The sequence below is a fragment of the Sorex fumeus genome, unplaced genomic scaffold (genome assembly GCF_029834395.1).
Source record: "Sorex fumeus unplaced genomic scaffold, SorFum_2.1 ptg000005l, whole genome shotgun sequence".
Taxonomy (NCBI): Eukaryota; Metazoa; Chordata; class Mammalia; order Eulipotyphla; family Soricidae; genus Sorex; species Sorex fumeus.
Window position 1 is genome coordinate 647,847 of NW_026606062.1, and position 20,135 is coordinate 667,981.

Here is a 20,135-nt window from a genome sequence, read left to right on the forward strand (position 1 = left end):
ATCCTTTGACTACTATGGAACGTGCCTAATTTGGGGGAGCAATAGTTTATATTTTGATTCTGAAAGGTCAACTGTGCAGCTTCTTAAACTCATCAATTTATGCACTTAGTATATATTTTATTATAATTTAGGTCTCAGGAACGATGAAACATGACCCAAGATCTGTATAATGAATGCTCAGATGAATCCATGACCCGATTTTAGTAGTTTTCTTTAAAAGCATTCAAATGCCACTCAAAACACCATGACTGTCATGACCAGAATGCTCACCATCGTATTGTAATAATTCTAAAGGCTGGTCAAAGAAGATGCATCTAACATGTGAGAATCAGAAACAGTATGACTGGTTAAAATTTGCGTAATTATATTCCATACCTCAAATGTGTACTTTTCTCTATTATTAAAGAGCATTAATATGGTCATCTGGAAAGTGGAGACTTGCAATATGTGCTTCCGCGTATTAGAGCCAGTTACTTGTGCCCCTCCAACACCAACTTCAGATCCATCCTCCTGTTTCATTGAAAATAAAGGTAAGATTATCTACTGGTAACTCTGGCCGTACGTCTGAAAAGTCAGTCCTATAATAATGTCCAACCTTCCCCCTTTGTTAAAACGATAAAACACTCCTATAGAAAAAGAAAATGCTACTTAAAAACGTAGATGCTTATATGTATGAGAATATTTTATAGACAGGAATCTTAGCATTGTGAACAAAAACTGTTTTTTATACTTACACCTAAGATTACTTAAAAAGTACACAATGAAGTAATAATGGATTAATTAGCACTGCCACTACACCGCCACCAAAGGTGTGCCAAGGAGTAGATACTCTTCTTATGTGATTCAATCAGTAAGGTCACACAAACCAGAGGATGGGAGAAGTGCATGAGAGAAAATTTCTGATATATTCCTGCTCTCTGATTTAAGAGGTCAAAACAGAGATTTAAGTCTTCGCTAGTATATGATTTGTAAAAACCCACTAATCTGCTTATAACATAAAATCACTGATTTCTGTTGAACATGTTTAAGAAAAATATTTTTCTTTAAAATAAAAACAAGCCCACTGAGCTAAGCAGAACAGGGAGGCTTCCCATGTGGCGTGTGGCTTCTCTCCCTCCCCTGAGGAGGCTCCGGACCCAAGTACTTGATTGACAGGAACCAGCGGCCCCAGGCTCCTGTCTCTCCTCTGAACTACACCCTGGGACCAGTTTCATTTCCTATGGGTGGAGACTGGGCGCCAGCAGCACAGTCTCCCCTCAGAGGCAAATAAAAAGTGCTTGACACTCAAAATCAAAACAAATCAAAAAACCCCAAAACAAAAACCAATAACTGAAATCTTATGTATACTTCCCAGTTACATAAAACAGTGTCAAACATTATTCAAGAAAACAATGGCTATTCATTTCAATTAAATATAATAATTAGAACATGTATAAGCATTTTAAATGCTACTTTAATAAACAGTGTTCTAGTGACATCATATCAAACTAGGAAGAATTAAAATATTGAAAAGCTTATCTACTGCCAGGATGACAAATTCAGTAGTTTTCCTTAAGCCTTGTTTAGAATTTATTTAACTTTGTACGTTAGAGCATGTAAAGTCTAATTTGACCTTATATCAGTAGAAGTGACAAGAATAAATATCACAATTTTAAAATGAGATACATATTTTTTAAAAACTTTAAAAAGTGGAGGAAATTCCTAAGTGTGTTTTTGTTATCGGTCACATCGGTAATGTTTTGCATTTCACAAATCTTAAGTATTAACTGCTTTGGTTTACTAGAAATAGGATTACAGGAGTCTAAGATTATGAAAATAACTGATAGCTTATATATTCCCTCAAATCAATTTAAATTATTTTACACAATGCTTTCTCAAGCCTCTCTTATAATAACGCATATAATTATCTTACTATTAGCTATTCCTTAAGAAAAATTGATAGCTAATCCTTAAGACAAACTACTGATAGACACTTTTAAGTTATTAGCAACTGAGGGTATAGAAGCAAATACATTCAAGTTTCCCCATCTAAAAATACCCGAAATAGGGAAAGAACAGAAAAATAATTTATTCAGGTCAACAAATCCCAGACCTATAGGCTACTTAAGGTAAACACATTCAGGCCATCAATATTTACCTTTTTTACTGGTCCGTAAAAGGTGGCATTGAGATCTGCGGAACCCATATGATGCTGGAGTGTGAGTTGTCGGCCACTGTGTTTGGCTAAGTAAAACCTTGAGCAAATCAAACCAGGTTTAGAAAAGTCAGACCATTTTTCATATTTAAAATTATAAATGACAGGAGGGTAATAATCCTTAAACATCATTAAAGGGAGACTTTAAAACTCAAAGAAAACTTTAGGAATCAAAGGCGGAAACAAAGCAAGGGACAGATCCAAGTAACTTAGCTGGCTGCTAAGTGATGAAGGGGGTCTACTCATTTTTACGGGTATACTTTGCCCCTGGTCTGCTGCTCAGTCACTGTTCAAAAGATCAGCTTGCTCAATGACAAACATATATAATAGTATATATAGTAGAAGGCATATCCAAGGGCCAGTGGGACAGTACAGTGGGTAGTGCGCTTGCCTTGCATGCACTTAACCAGGTTTGGTCTCTGGCACCCCATACGATCCTGAGCAATAGCTCAGTGGTTCCCGAATACTTTGATTTAAAATAAATAAATAAATAAAATACTTTACCTTCTAAATATCTCAAAAGCGTGTCTTGGTGCTGGTGGGATATTGCACTTTGGTGTGGCTGACTGAGTGGGCCAATATCCTGTCGTGAGCACCCGAACCGTGAGGTCAACACCACCTAAAGAGACCTGTGGAAACGGGAAAAAAAAGAAGTTTCCTCCAAATTAACTAGGTTTAGTATATCTGTCTAGACACTGCATTGAGTTTTCAAATTTCACAATCTTAAACGCAAACATTTCTAGTATCTTGGTTATATTCCAACAACATTTATACAGGACAGAGTAGATCCAGTTCTAGACACTGAGTGTTCTATAACTTCCTCTACAAAAACTATGTTCAGAAGAATCACTGCCACAATCAGAATTCCTTTTGTGACTGAGATTCACGGCTATTCCTAGACCATTGTTACCTAACCTATTTTAGTCTGTGATACAGGTTTTTAAGAGAAAGATAAATTTATAAATACCAACAAGCATTTCACTCACATTTCATCATGAATAGTAAATGATGATTCCACTTTAAAGAAATTAAAGCTAGAAATCTTAGCTGATGAACCTTTGGAGCTATTCTAGCAGATGATGAACAGAGAGTGTGAAATTGCCTATATGCGAGTGGGTAATGGATGTGTGGGATCAATGGATCGATTCAATGCAGCCAGACAATGATATCTCTGCCCTCTTCTCTATACAAAACATTTAGCTCCCTATCTTCAGGCCTTTCTTCCAAGTGTCACTTTCTGAAAGGAGGACTCTGACCACTGTCCCCTGCAACTCCTCCGTATCTCCTTATTACTCTAAGGTGCCAAGTGTTTCTCACCTGTAACTGGGTAGAATGTAACTTCCATCAAAGTAGGAATTTTTTGTTCATATTTAGCACAGACAACAGTGATAACTGGGGGGTGGGGGGCGGGAGGAGCCTCAAAAAACAACCTAGTGATTAACATTTCCTCATCCTAGCTACCTTAGTAGGATTTTGAAACCATGCAATTTGCTTATATTCAAAGATGACACATGACAGTAACATGTACACAGAAGTGGAATAACCAAGAAAGACTAGAACCATTCACATGATTTACAGATGTAACAGAATTGGTAGCAATCATGGATTATTTTGGCCCATTCACTTAAAAATACAAACAAAGGAAAAATAGACAAACCTTAAATTACTCTCAAATATGATACGTGTCTAAAGTGAAATATTCTAAAGTAGTATAAGACTTTTAAGAAATTACTTCTTTTATGACATTGATAGGGCTGAAGTGACAGCGCAGCAGGTAGGACGTCTGCCTTACATGCTGCCGACTGGGCCGACCCGTGTTCGATTCCTACAGCCCCTCGGAGAGCCTGGCAAGCTACTGAGAGTATCTCACCTGCATGGCAAAGCCTGGCAAGCTACCCGTGATGTATTCGGTATGTCAAACACAGTAACAATAAGTCTCACAATGGAGATGTTACTGGGCCCGCTCGATCAAATCAATGAATAACGGGAGGACAGTGCTACAGTGCTATGACATTGAAAAGCAAGTTAAGAACTCTTTCTTGGTATATTTCAATAAATCAAGAATCACTAAGGAAGTTACAGAGCATCAGCTCAAGAACTGGTAGTTTAAGAATGAAAAAATTTCAGAAAGCTCTGTTTTGACTATGCAACAATTATAAAACTGTCACTAACTACATACAAAGAATACCATACAATAAGTAAGTGGAAGTCATAATTGAAGAGCGATATAAATACTTGTTGTAGATAAATTATAAAGCATATTCTATGAGAGCACAAAATACATCTGATTATGATGAAACACTAAAAAAATCTGATTTTTTAAACTAAAGAAAATAACAGACTGATAAAATCCTTTCTCCACCACCTTTTAATCAAACAGCTCTACTTAAAGAAGGTAATTTTCACATCCAAGGTCTTCAGCCAACATAGGCATAGTAATTAGAAACTTAAAAAAAAAATCCTTTGTGATGTGGGCTAATCTCGCTGCTTTGAGATATCTCATTGTTCTTTTGATGTGATCAATCAGTTCCCCAAATGCATTTGCAAAATAGTCTATCTTTTGTTTCCTACCAAACAGCTTCATACTTTTTACTCCTTTATTGAAGATAAACTATCCACCTAAGGACCTATTTCTGGACTCTTCATTCTATTCTGCTGATGTAAAAGTCTGTTCTTATTCTGGTACCATACTGTTTGAATTACGATGGCTATTACAGTATAGTTTGAAAGTTGAAAAAAGAGAAGCCTCCCATCTTTTCCCTTAGGATTGCTTTGACTATTGGGGCAAAGGCTATTACTTCATATAAATTTTAATCATGTTTATTAAGACTTTTAAAAAATGTTGGTTTTCTTGAAACAACAATATCTTCACAAGCCAGCAATATTGACACACATCACAAAGTACAAAAATAATCCGTGTTAGTGTGGTTGTGTAGAAAAAGGGACACTCATTCACTACTGGTGGAAAAGAGGTCTAGGCCAAAATTTTGGAGAAATATGGACACTTCTCCGAAAACTAGAAATTAAGCGTTCATATGACACAGCAATTTCACTTCTGAACAACTACACACAAAGTTTAAATGAACTATGTCTACTGCAACACTTCACCACAGGCAAACTCTGGAAAGAACCCATGAGTCTAAGAACAAAGCCTGGATAAAGGAATTATGGCACATATGGAATATTACTCGGCTTTAAGAAAAATGAAATCATTCAATTTGCTGCTACATGGGTTTGATGAGTATCATATGCTGACTGAAATTAGCCAAGAGAGGAACAAAGAACAATCTCTCTGAGATAAGTGGAATATAAAATGACAAAGCAGGGATATGACAAAATGCCTAAAAGTCACAGAAACTAAGAACAGAACTGGTTTTTAGAGGAAACTTACCAAAGGTAAGGAAAGAGGACAGCACTGGAACATTGGTCAAGGCACATGGACACTGGTAGAGGGTGTGGTGGTGGAATGTGGCAAGCACGAAGCTCTAACATTAATAGTATTGTAAACCAATTATTCAGTTTCTACCCAACCAAATTTCTATTTATCACATTTTGTCGTTCCTGAACTCAGCCATTTTCCACTAGATAGACCATTCTCCACTTTAAAGACTTAAGAGTGGAGAATCATGTAACTATTTACATTAGAGACAGACTAGAAATCTCCCATTTCTGAACCTCCCTACCCCCTGCCATTTGTACAGAATTAGGTGTTTTCCCCTATCTTATTAGGAATGAGATTAAGGTATCAGAAGAAATAATTTTATATTTAAATATCAAAGGATTTTGTTACTTGCTGTGAAATGTCTGAAAGTGGTAGTCACTTAAAGAGGGAAAATTTCTTTTTTTAAAAAATTATTTATTTTTTGCCACAACCAGTAGTACTTAGGGCTTACTATTGGCTCTGCACTCAGGGATCATTCCCGGCAACACTCGGGGGGAACATATGGGATGTCAGGTATCAATCCAAGGCTGACTATGTGAGGCAAAAGCCCTCGCCATTGGACTATCACTCTGGCCATAGAGAGAAAATTTCCTAAAGAAAAACCGGTGTTCTAAAAATAAAATTAAAGTCAAACTTCTCTTCCAAAATTTCCACTGACTCACATACGCGAGTACCAATGGTGTTACGTTCACCTCATCCCTATCTGCTAAAGGATGCCATGGCCATTTATGCTGATCTGACAGATTATAGAGTACGAATACCACGGATTAGGAAAATCAGATAACTATTTTTAAGACAGCACAGTGCAGGAGTAGTGCATGTCAACTCATTTAGTTTGCCTTGACCTAGTACACTTTCTAGGTATACATTCTTGCTGCCACCAATATCATGGAAAGAAATGCCACCAGCTACTCATCTGATATATGGAGGAAAATGATATTGTAAGGTACTTTAAATGACATACGTAAGTAGAAATTAATGCAGGTTCTCACCCCAGTGGCCTGTAGATGTTGTCTGAATTCATCCATAGTTGTGTTTGAGATGCTCATATCCCTAAACATTCCTTCCAGTTTTGATGTGAACTGACATCCACATTCAGTCTGTGGAAAAAGGAAACATTTATAAATGACAGATTTTCCTGAGAGAATGCACAAACTGATTTCACTTTACTGCAATCTTTCTGAATCTGAGTGTTTAAGCTGTTGGACAGCGAGAGCTCAACAGCCTAGAGGACCCCCCCAATACCATGCTGTGAGTGGCCCCCAAAATAATAGGCCAATAATTCTATTTTAAAGTAAAGAATCTCAGACTCAGGAGATTCCAAAAACCCTTTAGGGAAAGGGCAAGTTCTGCGCTTCAGGGGATACAGGCAGTCCACAGGTCACACTGAGTGTAACAATACTATAGGGCAATACTCCCCTTAGTAAGATTTGATGACATCATCAGCACAGATTTTATGCCCCTTTCAAATGTGCACTTCCAAACTGAAAGAATTTCCAGAAAAACTCAAAGTTCCAGATCTTGAATAAATGTATATAGACCATTTAAAAGAAAATCTAACTATTAAGATAATCATAAGATTAATACTAGCACTCTTTTTTCTTTCTTACATACAGCTTACCTTTAATTTAGATATCATATTTTTTTCAGAGTCATCTGAAACACTTTTGTTTGTGAGAAGCCTCCGTGCCAAGTGTTGTTTATAATAGCGTTCAAATACATCTTTTTCTTGCATAAACCTAAAAAGGACCATTGCTTTATCCAATATTGTTTCTACTTCTTGTTCTGTTAGCTGAAAAATTAATTAGAAGACTATTTAACAATGTTTTATGAGTTTTTGGAGTAGCACCAAAGTTCATGCACAGTTCAAGAATAACACTAGTTGAAAACAGGTTTGGCTAAGATACATCAACCAGAAGGGGTATCTGGTGGGCGAAATGCATCCTACTTCATACAGTAACAAGTACAATACTACATCTTCATCTAACAGAGTATCAACAGGGGTTGGAGTAAAGTCCCATTCTCCAGAGGACCACCACTGAACAGAGGGAAGGATCAATTATTAGAAATGGCTGCATTAAAAAATGGATGAGAACAAGTGAAATAAAAATTTTATCACACATACTTTGTAATGTCCTTGTACAAAAATCAGACAGAAATAAACATAGCCAAAAGGCAGAGACACCTTCATATAAGCTTCATATAAGGTAACACTGTTGTAATTCTTACGAGCAAAACGATCCCTTGCTTTCTATGGGTGAAATGATGCTGTGACAGGCTAGATTAAGCGTGTGTTAAAATGCACTAAGAGTAGACAAATGTCTCTTCGGTGTGTCTGTGGTGCTCCTCACACACTTTAAGTGAGCTGCCAGAGAAACCTGTTGCTTTCCCCCATTCCCTCACAAGTTCTGAAATGAAGTAAACACCACTAGGTTATGTGTGCTAGCAATAAGCTTAATTTTATTTTCTAAGCTATAGTGAGCTTCCAAGACCTCAAATACTTTGGGGGGGGGTGTAGAATAACAACTTTGGCACAAGATTTCATCCATCTTTTGACAGCTTGTCAAGATTATGACTTCAGATTCTTGATATTCACATACTATTTGATATATAACCCCCCCGTACTGGATTAGATAAAGGTAAAGGTAAAGGCCCTCCCGTTGATCATCGATTTGCTCGAGCGGGCCCAGTAACGTCTCCATTGGAGATTTTGTTGTTACTGTGTCTGGCATATCGAATACGTCACGGGGAGCTTGCCAGGCTCTGCCGTGCAAGCGAGATACTCTCGGGAGCTTGCCGGGCTCTCCGAGAGGGGCGGAGGAATCGAACTCGGGTCGGCCATGTTGGCTGCGTGCAAGGCAAACGCCCTACTGCTGTGCTGGAGCAGTATTTTGTGCTACCCATATTACCTTATGAAGCATCAAATCTTCACTGTCTACCAATGAATTTGTTTTGCTGTCAGTTATGTAAGCGAAACGTTGAAATATTTTGTTTGTTTTTGGGTGGGCCAAGGGCTTACTCGTGCAGGGATCACTCGTGGCAGATTTGGAAGGCCATATGGGGTGCTGGGGATAGAACCCAGATGGGCTCGATCCAAGGTAAGTGCCTTATGTGCTACACTATTGACTGATACAGGGGCAGTGTAAGGGAATGAGAGAGTGAAAGAAAGCCAGGTGAATGTAGTGGAATTTAAATCTCATCCATGGAACAGGTAGCCAATCAAAATAGATCATTTTACCTGTCAGCAGATAAAAGGAGGCCCCACTCTGCACACAACCAGGTAGAAGGCTGATCAGGTTGGGGCAGAATTCAGGCTGGGCTCAGACACCCAGGAACGCTCAGATTCAGGCAGGGCTTGGACACCTAAGCAGGGGCAGATACCATGCATAGGAGTCTCAACTGTGCGCACCATGGTTATGCCCACAGACTAGGATAGCAGGAACAGGAAGCCAGGAACTGCTGGGGTACAGCCAAGCGGCCCAGGTGACAGGCACAGAGCCCAAGGCTCTCGCTCATGTGCAGGAGTCTGGAGACTAAGGGAAGTTAAGGCGAGATGTCAGGGAACCACTCGGACAGAGTCTGGGAAAGGGCCAGGGCCAGGATTTCAGAGTAGGAAAGTGTCCATGCCATAGAGTGATCCAAGATGGGACTGGGCCATCACACACCAAGCAGGTCGAGTGGTGTCATTCATGGTTAAAGGAGGGACCTCGATATTTGGGGAAGGACTCAAACTCATGTACTTGAACTGTACAATAAATCCTAAGTTTTAATCTTCCAAGTTTTGTGTGCAATCTTTCATTCAATTCTCAAGAATATAGCAGCGCAAGAATATCCACTTTCACACTAACACTATCACTGCGGCCCTGGAAGTACTTTTGACCATTACAATCACTTAAATCCTTTTCAAAGATCCCTGCACATATTTAAGTACGGCCAAAAGGTCACGCTTCATTTTACAGGCATAAAAAAATCCAAATTTTATGCAAGTTTTATACTACTAATAAAATTTAATGTATCTTCAAATGCGTTCATACTTACCCCTTTAACCCCCTTTTTCAGCTTATCATCAATAAATAATGAGAGGTATTCAGGGGACCGGGAGTTGAGGTTGAGAAAATACTCAAAATCGCCCGCAATCGTCTGTTTAAATAGCCGATCATTATTGAACGATTCCTGGAGAAAGCGATCAAACCTGCTCTTCAAATCCAATAAACCCTTTCAAATAAAAACACAAAAAATTTAGTATGCACTGTTTTTCTATAAATTATAAATTTATGAGCATGTTTTTCTTATATTTACTACTAATAAAGATGTACTCTATATTGAACTTACAAATTACCTATCACAAGCCTAAATATACATGTAAGCCTGAAAATTTGCTGTGATGAAAAATATTTTAGCTTCCACTTACATATTATTCTATAAAAGATAAACCTAAGAGTCACCTCGCTGCTTCTCTCCACTTTTCTACCTTAACTGAATGACACCCATATACTGGCTCTAACAATATACGAAAGAAGTTGATTTTCAATATTAAAGCATGAAAAGCTTGAATATAATTATTGTTTGGAACTAAAACTGTGGGAAATCTTCCCCCTAACAGCAAAACAGGTTTAGTTTACTTTAGACATGAGGGCCAAAATGTGCACCAAAGCAAGAATAGTACCAGAAATTACTACGACCTTAAGACTATATATAAAGGCGCTTGTTGCAAATGCTTCATCACATGGCCATCTATGTAAATTTCCCAGCTTTTGTTCTAAATGTACCTCCCAACTGTTCTTAATGTGCATGCAAGTATGGCTCAGGAAGGCTGGGCCGGGGAGCAGAAATTGTGTCAACAAGCAAGCAGCCAGCTTATCCGCTGGTTCAGGCTGTCCAGGTTAGCTTACAACTTGCACCAGCCAAAGTTATCTGTCTCATTCTTTGCTACTGATCCTGTTGGACAGAGGTCAAGTTGCTAATCCAAGTGTCTTTATTGTGGCAAATCACCACATTTGTAACTAGCTATTTTCCCTGACAATTGGGCCAGAGAGGTAGTACAGGAATTAGTGTGCTTGCCTTACATGCAGCAAATCCTGGCTCAATCCCTTCTTACAGTCAACTCCTTGCACTGACTCTGGAGCAGAGTCAAGAGTAAGTCCTGAGTACGGGTGACCCACCTCCCACCCCCCAAATAGTTTAACTTTCATTCTTAAAAAATGGTTACCATACAAATGTGCATATGGAATGCTAAAATGCACAATTACATTAGGACAAGAAATAAAAATATATGCCCTGTAGGGGTAACATTTCCAGTACTTGTCAAAATTTATCATAAACATCTTAAAGAGAATCTTTAGAGTATTTTCTTACCTGGATATAGTCAACAGGATTCTTTCCTTCTCCCTCCTCTGAAACAAGGGCTTTACCTTGCTCCCTTAAGTAGGAACTCATACACTCACACATTGTTTTCAAACCATTTGGCACACGACTAAATAATTTGTACATGCAAGCAAGATCTGCAATAAGAACATACAAATGGACATTAAAAGTTAAGAAGGGGCTGGAGTGATAGCACAGCGGGTAGGGCGTTTGCCTTGCACACAGCTGACCCGGGTTCGAATCCCAGCATGCCATATGGTCCCCCGAGCACCGCCAGGAGTAATTCCTGAGTGCATGAACCAGGAGTGACCCCTGTGCATCGCCAGTGTGACCCAAAAACAAAAAAATTAAAATAAAAGTCAAGAAAAAAATGGAACCTGTGTCCATGCTGATTTGTGATACTCAGAGAAGCTTGATTCTCCATTATTATTTGCTAAACACACACATACACAAAAATACAATGAATTAAAAATAAATGAAAAACTTTTTTTTTTGAAAAGTGCTTCCAGATGAGATGCTTTGAAAGTACCAATAAATTTATCTAAGCAAATTTAATTTACATGGAAGAAAAGGGGCCCAAGTAGCTTAATATATAAAAAGAACAGGAACAACAACCTGAAGCTTGGGGTTCCTACATAATTTATTCTATAAATTTCTAATCTAAAACCTAGTGCTACTACAAATATCTATCAAAAGGAAAACTTACGGTGCAACTTTCTGTAGTCAACATAGCAAGGAAAAAACTTTTAAAACCAGTAAAACTGCAGGTATTTTTAAGCATTATCTAAAAGGTGTAGATGGTCGGGCTGGTGTGTGCAAGGCTTAATGTTTGATCCCTGACACTGTACAGTCTCCCTGAGCACTGATGGGTCTGAGAACCAAACACCTTCAGTCCCGCGCCAAAATCTCCAGGACAGATACCTGGGCATGGAACACCATTCTGGAGCCATGTCTGCTAGTGCCCCCTATTTTCTTTTTTTAAAAAGGCTCGGATGACAAAAATGTATACTCCATGGATTTTTTTGGTTTTTGTTTGTTGTTCACTCGCAGAGGGGCTTCAGGGGTCATACAGGGTGGCGGACATCCCTAGCTGACCCTTGCAGGGCACATGTCCTGCCTGTTGTAACACTGCTCTAGGACCTCGGATTTTCGACTTCACGTATCACTGCAAAGTCTACATAAACGTACAGATGAATTTCATATTAACATTTTCTTCAAGCAATTCCTAGTATTTTCCAAGTGATTCAAAATTATTTTCCATATTGAAATTTTGGTTTATATCACTGTATTATTTTTTTGTTAGAAGAAAAACACTCTGGATGCCCCATGTGATGTGATTTCTCACAGATTAAAATGTGGGCTTAAAAGAGAGCAATTCCATATTTAGTGTTTCTCTAAAATAACCTATTTTTGTCAAGCTTAAATATACAAAAAAAATGTATAATTAAGAACAGAAAACTGAGGTTTTGAAAAACAGTTAGAATAGAACTTTCTAGCTAGGTGGTTGGAAAACTCTTGCTTGGAAGGAAACAGATAGCAAATATTTTAGACTTGTGGGTCAAATGATCTCTGATGCAACTCCTGAACTTTGCAACTATAGCAAGAAAGAAACCATAGATAATACAACATGAATTGAGCACATAATAAAACATAAAAGAAGATTCAAATTTACACAACTGTCAGAGAAAATGTACAAGTATTTTTTTATGTCTCCCCCCCCCCCCCCCCCCGCCAGGTTTGGTAAGCCGATTTGGAAGATAGGCTATAAGCTTCCTACCCTGTTTTTGTAAGCTTGATTTAAAACCTAAAATTAAATTTGTATGAATTTTAAAATGATTAGGAGCAAGTCTTAAGAAAGGAGAATTTATTCCAGTGACCTTGAAAGCACATTTTAAAAAAACAAGTTTTTTAAATAATATATACACAAAATAATTTATACAGGGAAAAAGAAAATTTTAGTTTCTCACTTTGGCATGAATTACAACCAAATCTCCTATGTTCAATAAAGACATTACAGGAGCAGGGGCGCTAGTACAACGGGTAGGGCCTTTGCCTTGCAAACAGCCGACCTGAGTTCTAATCTCTGGCATCCCATATGAGCTCCCAAGCACTACCAGGAGTAATTCTGGAGTGCAGAGCCAGGAGTAACCCCTGAGCATTGTTGGGTGTGAGCCGAATAGCAAAAAAGAAAGACATTACAAATGCAACAGCAATTATGAACTTTACTGTAGTAAATTCGACATTCTGAACATCTCTAATAAAATAGTTCCCAACCTGCCTTTTTCATTTTGCTTAGTTATGTTATATATCTAATTAGATGTAAATTAGTATGATTTCGCTGTATTTAATCGTATATAAATGTATGGTATGGTAAAAATAAAATTCAAAATATTAATTACCTCTGTATACACATAATAAAAATGATATGCCAATAACTTAATTGCCTAGTGCCATCTGCATCTAACAATCAATCCAATTCCTCCTTCACTCACAGTGGGAAAACTGCTTGACTTGATGACTTATGAAATACTTAGCCTCATAATGGTGAAGGGATGGCACTGACATGTTTCACTATACTGCTTAACCAGGGACTAGCACAGTCAATACAGTTCACATTTAGGAAAACTAAACCCAGGATTTTAAAATTTAGAATCAGTGTCAATTACTTATTGAAGACTTTCAGTAGACTATGGTAACGATTCTGATTGTCTTCAAATATGTACTTATTAAGCACTCGACATTTGTAAGGCATTTTTAATAACTTTCCATTGAGATTACTGAGAACAAATAATTCAGGCATACCGCCAAATTTTCCCAAATATTTCCTATCCCCAATCTCCCCAGTAGGTTAAGAAAGTTGATCAATAGTTTATGAGGAGTTTGATCAAGTTTGTTTTAGAGTTTGATCAATTCTCATTTTGCTTAAGCAGGAAACTGCCATTCATACAGTTCTAGCCCCGCAGGAACTATGTAGCTTAGCACTTGTCAAATTAAAGAACATGGTCAAAGATAGCTTGATGCCTATATTTGTACAGCCCAGAAACTAAGACTGGTTTTCGCATTTGTAAATGACTGAAATTAAGTCAAGGTTTTACAGGAACACAGTAAAGTGTATTCATTTGTGTTATTATCAGTGGCTACTTCCTCTCTATGACAGAAGATTAGATGCTTACTACATGGTCCATAAGACAAAGCATTTGCTGCCTAGATTTTTACCAAAAAAGTAAAAAATAAAAAAATTAAAAATAAAAATAAAAGCGCCACCCCCTAACTTGACATCCTGGAATTTTGGGAGGGTCACACTGGCGGTATCCACAGGTTCCAATGCTCATAGGTAACTTGGTGGGCTTGGGACCGAACCAGGCGATCCCTCATGAAGAGTTCTCAGCCTGATGGGCTCTCTCCGTCCTGGTCTTTCTGTTTTATCAGGTATATGTATCATAAAGGTTTAGAAAGCAACTCTCTTCAGTTCAATTAAAAAAATGATTCACATCTTTTCAAGAACCTACTGCATTTTACAGCCATATTTATGTAACCATTTTAAAACACAAAGGATTTAACCAAAGGAAGCATGAACAATCTCTCTTCCTTTCAGCCTTCTGTTTCCATTTCTTAGTCACTTTTTAACACTAGGCCGGAGAGAGTCAGTGGTTACGGCACAAAACCTTGCATGTTGCTGCCCTTGGATCAATCCCCAGCACCACATGGTCACCTGAACATCCCGGAGGGTCCATGCATGAGCACAGTATCCTTACGCCTCATACTGAACTGCAAGTCTGAGTGGCTGAGAATAACTGGGAGTCCCTGTCCCCCAAGGATAAAAGCGAATAAAATAAATCCTGTATGTAACCACCCCATTTTCTATCTATAATTTTAGAGTTCTTCAAACCAAAGAACTAACTTAGCTAAATTACGTCAACACAGAAGACATACTTCTGCTTTTCTGGAATCCTTAGTAGACTAACTCCCTCAGGAAAACATGCAAAAACTTTTTAAAGATTGTAACTTCAGATTTTAGCTTATTGCAGTTTAGGGGACTCATACATGTAAGGCAAATGCTCTACCACTAAACCAATCCCTAGACCAAACTTTTAGATTTAAAAAAAAAAAAAAACAACTTTTAGTTTGGGGTATTTGGGACCAAACTTGGTGCTCCTAAGGGCTTGCTCAGGGATCATTCTTGGGAGGCTCAGGGGACCACATGGAATACCAGGACATGTATCCTGATCAGTTGTGGACAAGGAAGTGCTCTCTGTACTATTGCTCTGCCCCTCCTCTAAACCTTTAAATTTTAGAAGAATTAGAGGAAAGCATTTGGGAATGGAAGCAGTTCTAATTCTCTGCTGTATAAAAACTAAGGGATAATAGAGTTCATTCACTTCACACTGATATTAATCTTCTGGGCTGAGAAAAACATGAAGGAGGCTTAAGGTGAAAGAGTAAAAGGCCTCTCTACATGCACCAGACTATCAAAAAAATTTCATTAAGAAGTCCAAAGTTTTAATATTAAAACCAACCAACTTTACAAAGTACTACAAAGAAATAGCAACAAATTATTGAAACACACCACAATACTTATATTGTATTGCAATTAAGGGAGAAAGTAAATTACTGAAAAGCTGATTTAATTATTTTTCAAGTTCTAATACTTACCTTCTGTCTTTCCATTTTTCAACATATGTACTAGCCCAGAATTTTCCATTTCTACAATAGTTTTCATGTGCTTAGAAATGAGTTCCCTCTCAACCACCTTTACAATGGGCTCTTCAGTTGATTTGTCAAGGCAGTGCATCACCCGTTCTATTTCTTCATTAATTCTAGCTTCTACTTTCTTTATATATACGGAAGCACTGTTTTCTGCTAAAAATTTCTGGCTTTCCATCTGCAATTAAGAAGCATTTTTTAAAAAATGCAGAAGCAAAAGGTGCTTTTGCTTTTGTCATAAACCAAGCTCAGTAACATGCACACTCTAACATTTTCTAGTATGTCTTACAAATTTTACAAAGTATTACTTACACAGACTAAATGGTTAAGTTATCCTTAAACAGTGTTTTTCAAACTTTGCTAATGTACTCTGAAAAGCAGAAAAAAGCAAGCATTTTCAAGCCAAGGCTCAAAAAGCAGAATGAAGCATCTGACATCAGGAATGGGAATATGTTTAGATCTTTCTTCATCTAAGTTTCATATAAAATTATACTTAGAAATGATCACAGACTTACTGGCAAATTGCTAGTTACCAAAGTTTCCCTCTAAGCTTCATTCCCAGTCTCAAATAGTACATACATATACACTGAAGTCTGAGAAATAGATCTTAGCTCCAAAGACCTGGATCAAACCAGGGCTGGCTGCATGCAAGGCAAAACGCCCTAAGCCCTGCATTTATATTTAAAAAGCTTACTATTGAAGTTACAGAATACTTTAGGTTCATATTCAACTAAGCTTTGTGGCAATACAGTGAAGTTCCTGCTACAAAGCGCATATTAATAAAAGCTTTTTCAAAGATCTCTGGCTACTACTATATTGTACTGATCGTGGAACTTATTTGAGTTACTGTTAGCAATTGTCACTAAAACTTAATACTGCTGTGGGGCCACAATGGACTCAGAGGTATAGAGCACTTGCCCTGAATATGTAAAGTCCTGGGTTTGATTCCCAGTGACACTCCGAATCTTTGTCAAATATGACTTTTCACTTCACTTTTAGCAATTTAATTGGATTTTGGTACTCATTTATCTATTAACTGTACTACTGACCTTTTATAATCTCAGGGCTAGGATGAAAGAGACGTTACTGGGGCCTGCTCGAGGAAATCGATGAATAACAGGATGATGAAATGAAATGAAAAAAACTGACCTTTACTTTTCCTGATCACCATTCTTTAGGATTATGGAATCATGTATATTCCTTGATTTTATTGTATTTTAAAGCCTGAACAGAGAAGTTTCTACTAGCAATGAACAGTTGAACACCTTAAGAAAGCATTTATTTTCGTGAATTACCTGAAAAAATTCTGCAGACATTTCCAAAAAAGGAGCCTCAAAATCTTCCTCATATACGGATCGTCCTTCAAGACCTAAAATCATTAACATCTGGCAAGCATTTCTTATTGCGCCTCTGTCAAAAAAAGTTAAACCACTTGATAATCAAATTACATTAAAGATTTGTGTAAAACTGCAACAGGAAAATAGCTGGATCATGTGCAAATGGAAATGCGTATCTTCGAGCAATTCCACTTCTGAGTGTTTTTCCAGACCATGAACACAAATTTAAGAAGGTTATACACATATATGTTCACTGTGGCATTATTTTCAATAACTAAAATATAAAAGCAACTAGACATTAATGCTGTATTGATAAAGTACATGTACATGTGGCTTACATATAGACAATGAAATACTATCATCCAGCTTAAAAATAATTGAGGAGTAAATTAAATAGCGATGGAAGTAAACTTTCGATGGTGCTCAATATATACATATATATATCAAATTTAATGATGTATAACTTAAACTTATACAATACTTTTAGAGTAATGTTACTTCAGCAACAAAAGTTTTTTAAATCGTTTATCTAGCTCTTTTCCTCAGTTTTTGGGAAGCAATCTTTAAATCCTTTGATTTTCCCAAGTGACAGGAGTGGTTTTGATAGCCATTGTAATCTCTTGATGGTTTATACTAATGAATTGGCACATAATAGAGTCCCGGACTCTTACATTGGGATCACTCAGATGGTACCACCCCCAAACCTCACCCATAGCATCTCTTACTTTGACTAATATTATTTGTATCTTTTTATTATAATAAACTATAATCCTAAGTGTAAAAAAAAGAAGGTACAATAGTAGCTATCAAATTTCAGAGCACTATTTTATCAAGATGCCCAATCTACCAGAAGCATTTTGTTAATAAGATTAAGGTTTCAGATTAAATTGGAAAGCAGATCTTGATTGTTAAGGCAATTTACAAGTTGTTCTCACCTAGTATAACTTAAAATTTTTAAGTAAATATATCCAAGATGTCCATGTGTTTATTCTAAAAAAGAGGTAAAAGGGGTGTTTACTGAGAAAAACAAAATAGGAGAGAAAATTTTTTTTCTGAACATGTGAACAATCAAAGAGACGATCTCAATATTTGGTACCAAATGATTTTGGGTGTTCATGATCAAGAATCATAGTGGAGAGAAAAAAAATTTACAAATTCCCATCTAACAGCTGCTCTGAATACAGACAAGCAATCTTGCTTAAGTTTCAAGTTTTTCTGGCTAAAGTGTAACAAAATGGCACTAAACTCATTTTACCATGGGGGGGGGGGGGGGGACAAAAGAAAGAGATTTAACAGGAGGGTGCTGTTTCCTTTTAACAGATAAAGGATCAGAGCTAGACAAAAAGTCCTTAAAATGCAGCAAAGGAGAAAAATGCTAGCATACGTTTTCAACATGACAAAAATCAAAAGGGAAGATTGGAATGGCTGCTCTGTTCGATTTTTAAAGTACATTTTAAAAAAACAAGATGGTCTCTTCCAAAAATACATGTGCTCTTAAGTAAAAAAAATAATCAATTTCGTTAATTTAAAACGTTTGAAGATTTCCACACTGTATTCAAAATCAAATTTAAATTCTAATAAAATTAGGAAACAATTTAGCTCTCAATGTGTATTCACTGAAGACCAAACCCAGAATGAAAAGATGATCATACCTGTCTACAACTTCTCCTTTCCGCTCTCTTGCAATCATATCCAATAGTGTTTGTCGTAGATGATCCCTAATACACCCATATCGTACAACTTGATCTCGAAAAATAATTAATCCCAAATTGTAGACATTCTCCACATTATTTTGTTGTACATATACACGGTCCTGCAGTTAAAACAAAATCACATAAACATGAGTACAAGTTCTTGCAAACTAAAAACAGTCACTGTATGCTACAATAATGCATAGAATAGAATTCCGAAATCAAGTTTCCACTTCAAATGATCTTCAATAAGATGAAAATTACTTAATCTCTTAAGTTAAAAGCCTGAACAAATGTTATTAAAACAAATAGTGGGAAGAGAAACTGTTTACCCTAAGGAAAAGAGGAGAAAGAAATCACACCAGGAAGAATCAAAGACACTGACAACCAGAGAGAAAAGGAAGAGAACGAGGGTCCAGAGTGCTAGTCCAGGGTCAAGGCACAGGCCCTGCACACGACCCAACCAGGTTAGAGCCCAGTACCACAGGGCCTGAGTAGAGTAGCATGGGGTCTGGGGGCCCTCAAAGGCCTAAAATGAGGGTCCTCCGGATTCCCTAACACTACATCTGAATGTCCTCTTCTCCCCAGTCTTTGTCTCCCAAAGTTGTACCATGGCCAAAAAAATCTGTTTTACCTTATTTAATACTGTATTTGAAGTTCCATGAAATAAAAGCTTAATGAAAAACATCATTACGTTGACTTAGGCTGACTACTTACAGGTACGTATTAAAAGGTTCTAAAGGCTTAAACTGAGCTGCCAAATTTGGGAGGGAAAGGAGGGTAGGGTACACTGAGCAGTGCTCAGAGCTATCTGACGATGGGGGCATGGGGGGATACGCAGGGCGAAGGACTGAACCAGCGCTGGCTTCCTGTAGGCAAGCACCTTAGCGTTTATCTCTGGGGCTCACACCACTAAGCATCATAGATTTAAAACACCTCCAGTCTGTATCACTCTAACAGATTAATGACTGGCAGTCATTTCTTTTTCCCAACATAATCACAGGCATCTCATTCTCCCAACATAATCACAGGCACAGAACCCCAGAATTACTGGCAATAAACACTATTTCTACATAATTTGAAAACTCCCAGTTATACCAAAATATACTGAAATGTAACTTTTTAACTCACAAAGTATCATTCCTTTCAGGATATTTTCTTTTGAGGGCCACATCTACTTGTGCTCAGGGAGCATACAGGGTGCTGGGAATTGAACCCAGGCTCACCGCTACACAGCAAGCACATCACCAGCTGGACTACCTCACCAGTCTCCTCCTTTTAGTTCTTAATCTGCTGGCTTTGGTAAGCTATAAATTTCTTAAAATGTTGAATGACTGGGCCAGAAAGATAGTACCGAGTTAGTGCCTTACATGCGACCAACCCAGGTTCAATCCCCGAGTGCA

General features: G+C 37.6%; 1 protein-coding gene across 3 annotated transcripts in view; it reads right to left on the reverse strand.

Moving 5' to 3' along the window:
- The window catches only part of CUL3 (cullin 3), a 102,528-nt gene that overhangs the window by 11,659 nt on the left and 70,734 nt on the right, over positions 1–20,135 (reverse strand). For all 3 annotated transcript variants that reach the window (XM_056120821.1, XM_056120828.1, XM_056120836.1), the window contains 10 exons: positions 18,694–18,854; positions 17,000–17,114; positions 15,654–15,882; positions 10,992–11,137; positions 9,675–9,851; positions 7,258–7,428; positions 6,629–6,736; positions 2,699–2,823; positions 2,138–2,234; positions 376–510 (listed from right to left, as the gene is read on the reverse strand). In XM_056120821.1, coding sequence (XP_055976796.1) covers positions 376–510; positions 2,138–2,234; positions 2,699–2,823; positions 6,629–6,736; positions 7,258–7,428; positions 9,675–9,851; positions 10,992–11,137; positions 15,654–15,882; positions 17,000–17,114; positions 18,694–18,854 — 1,464 coding nt within the window. The remainder of the gene's footprint in view (positions 1–375; positions 511–2,137; positions 2,235–2,698; positions 2,824–6,628; positions 6,737–7,257; positions 7,429–9,674; positions 9,852–10,991; positions 11,138–15,653; positions 15,883–16,999; positions 17,115–18,693; positions 18,855–20,135) is intronic.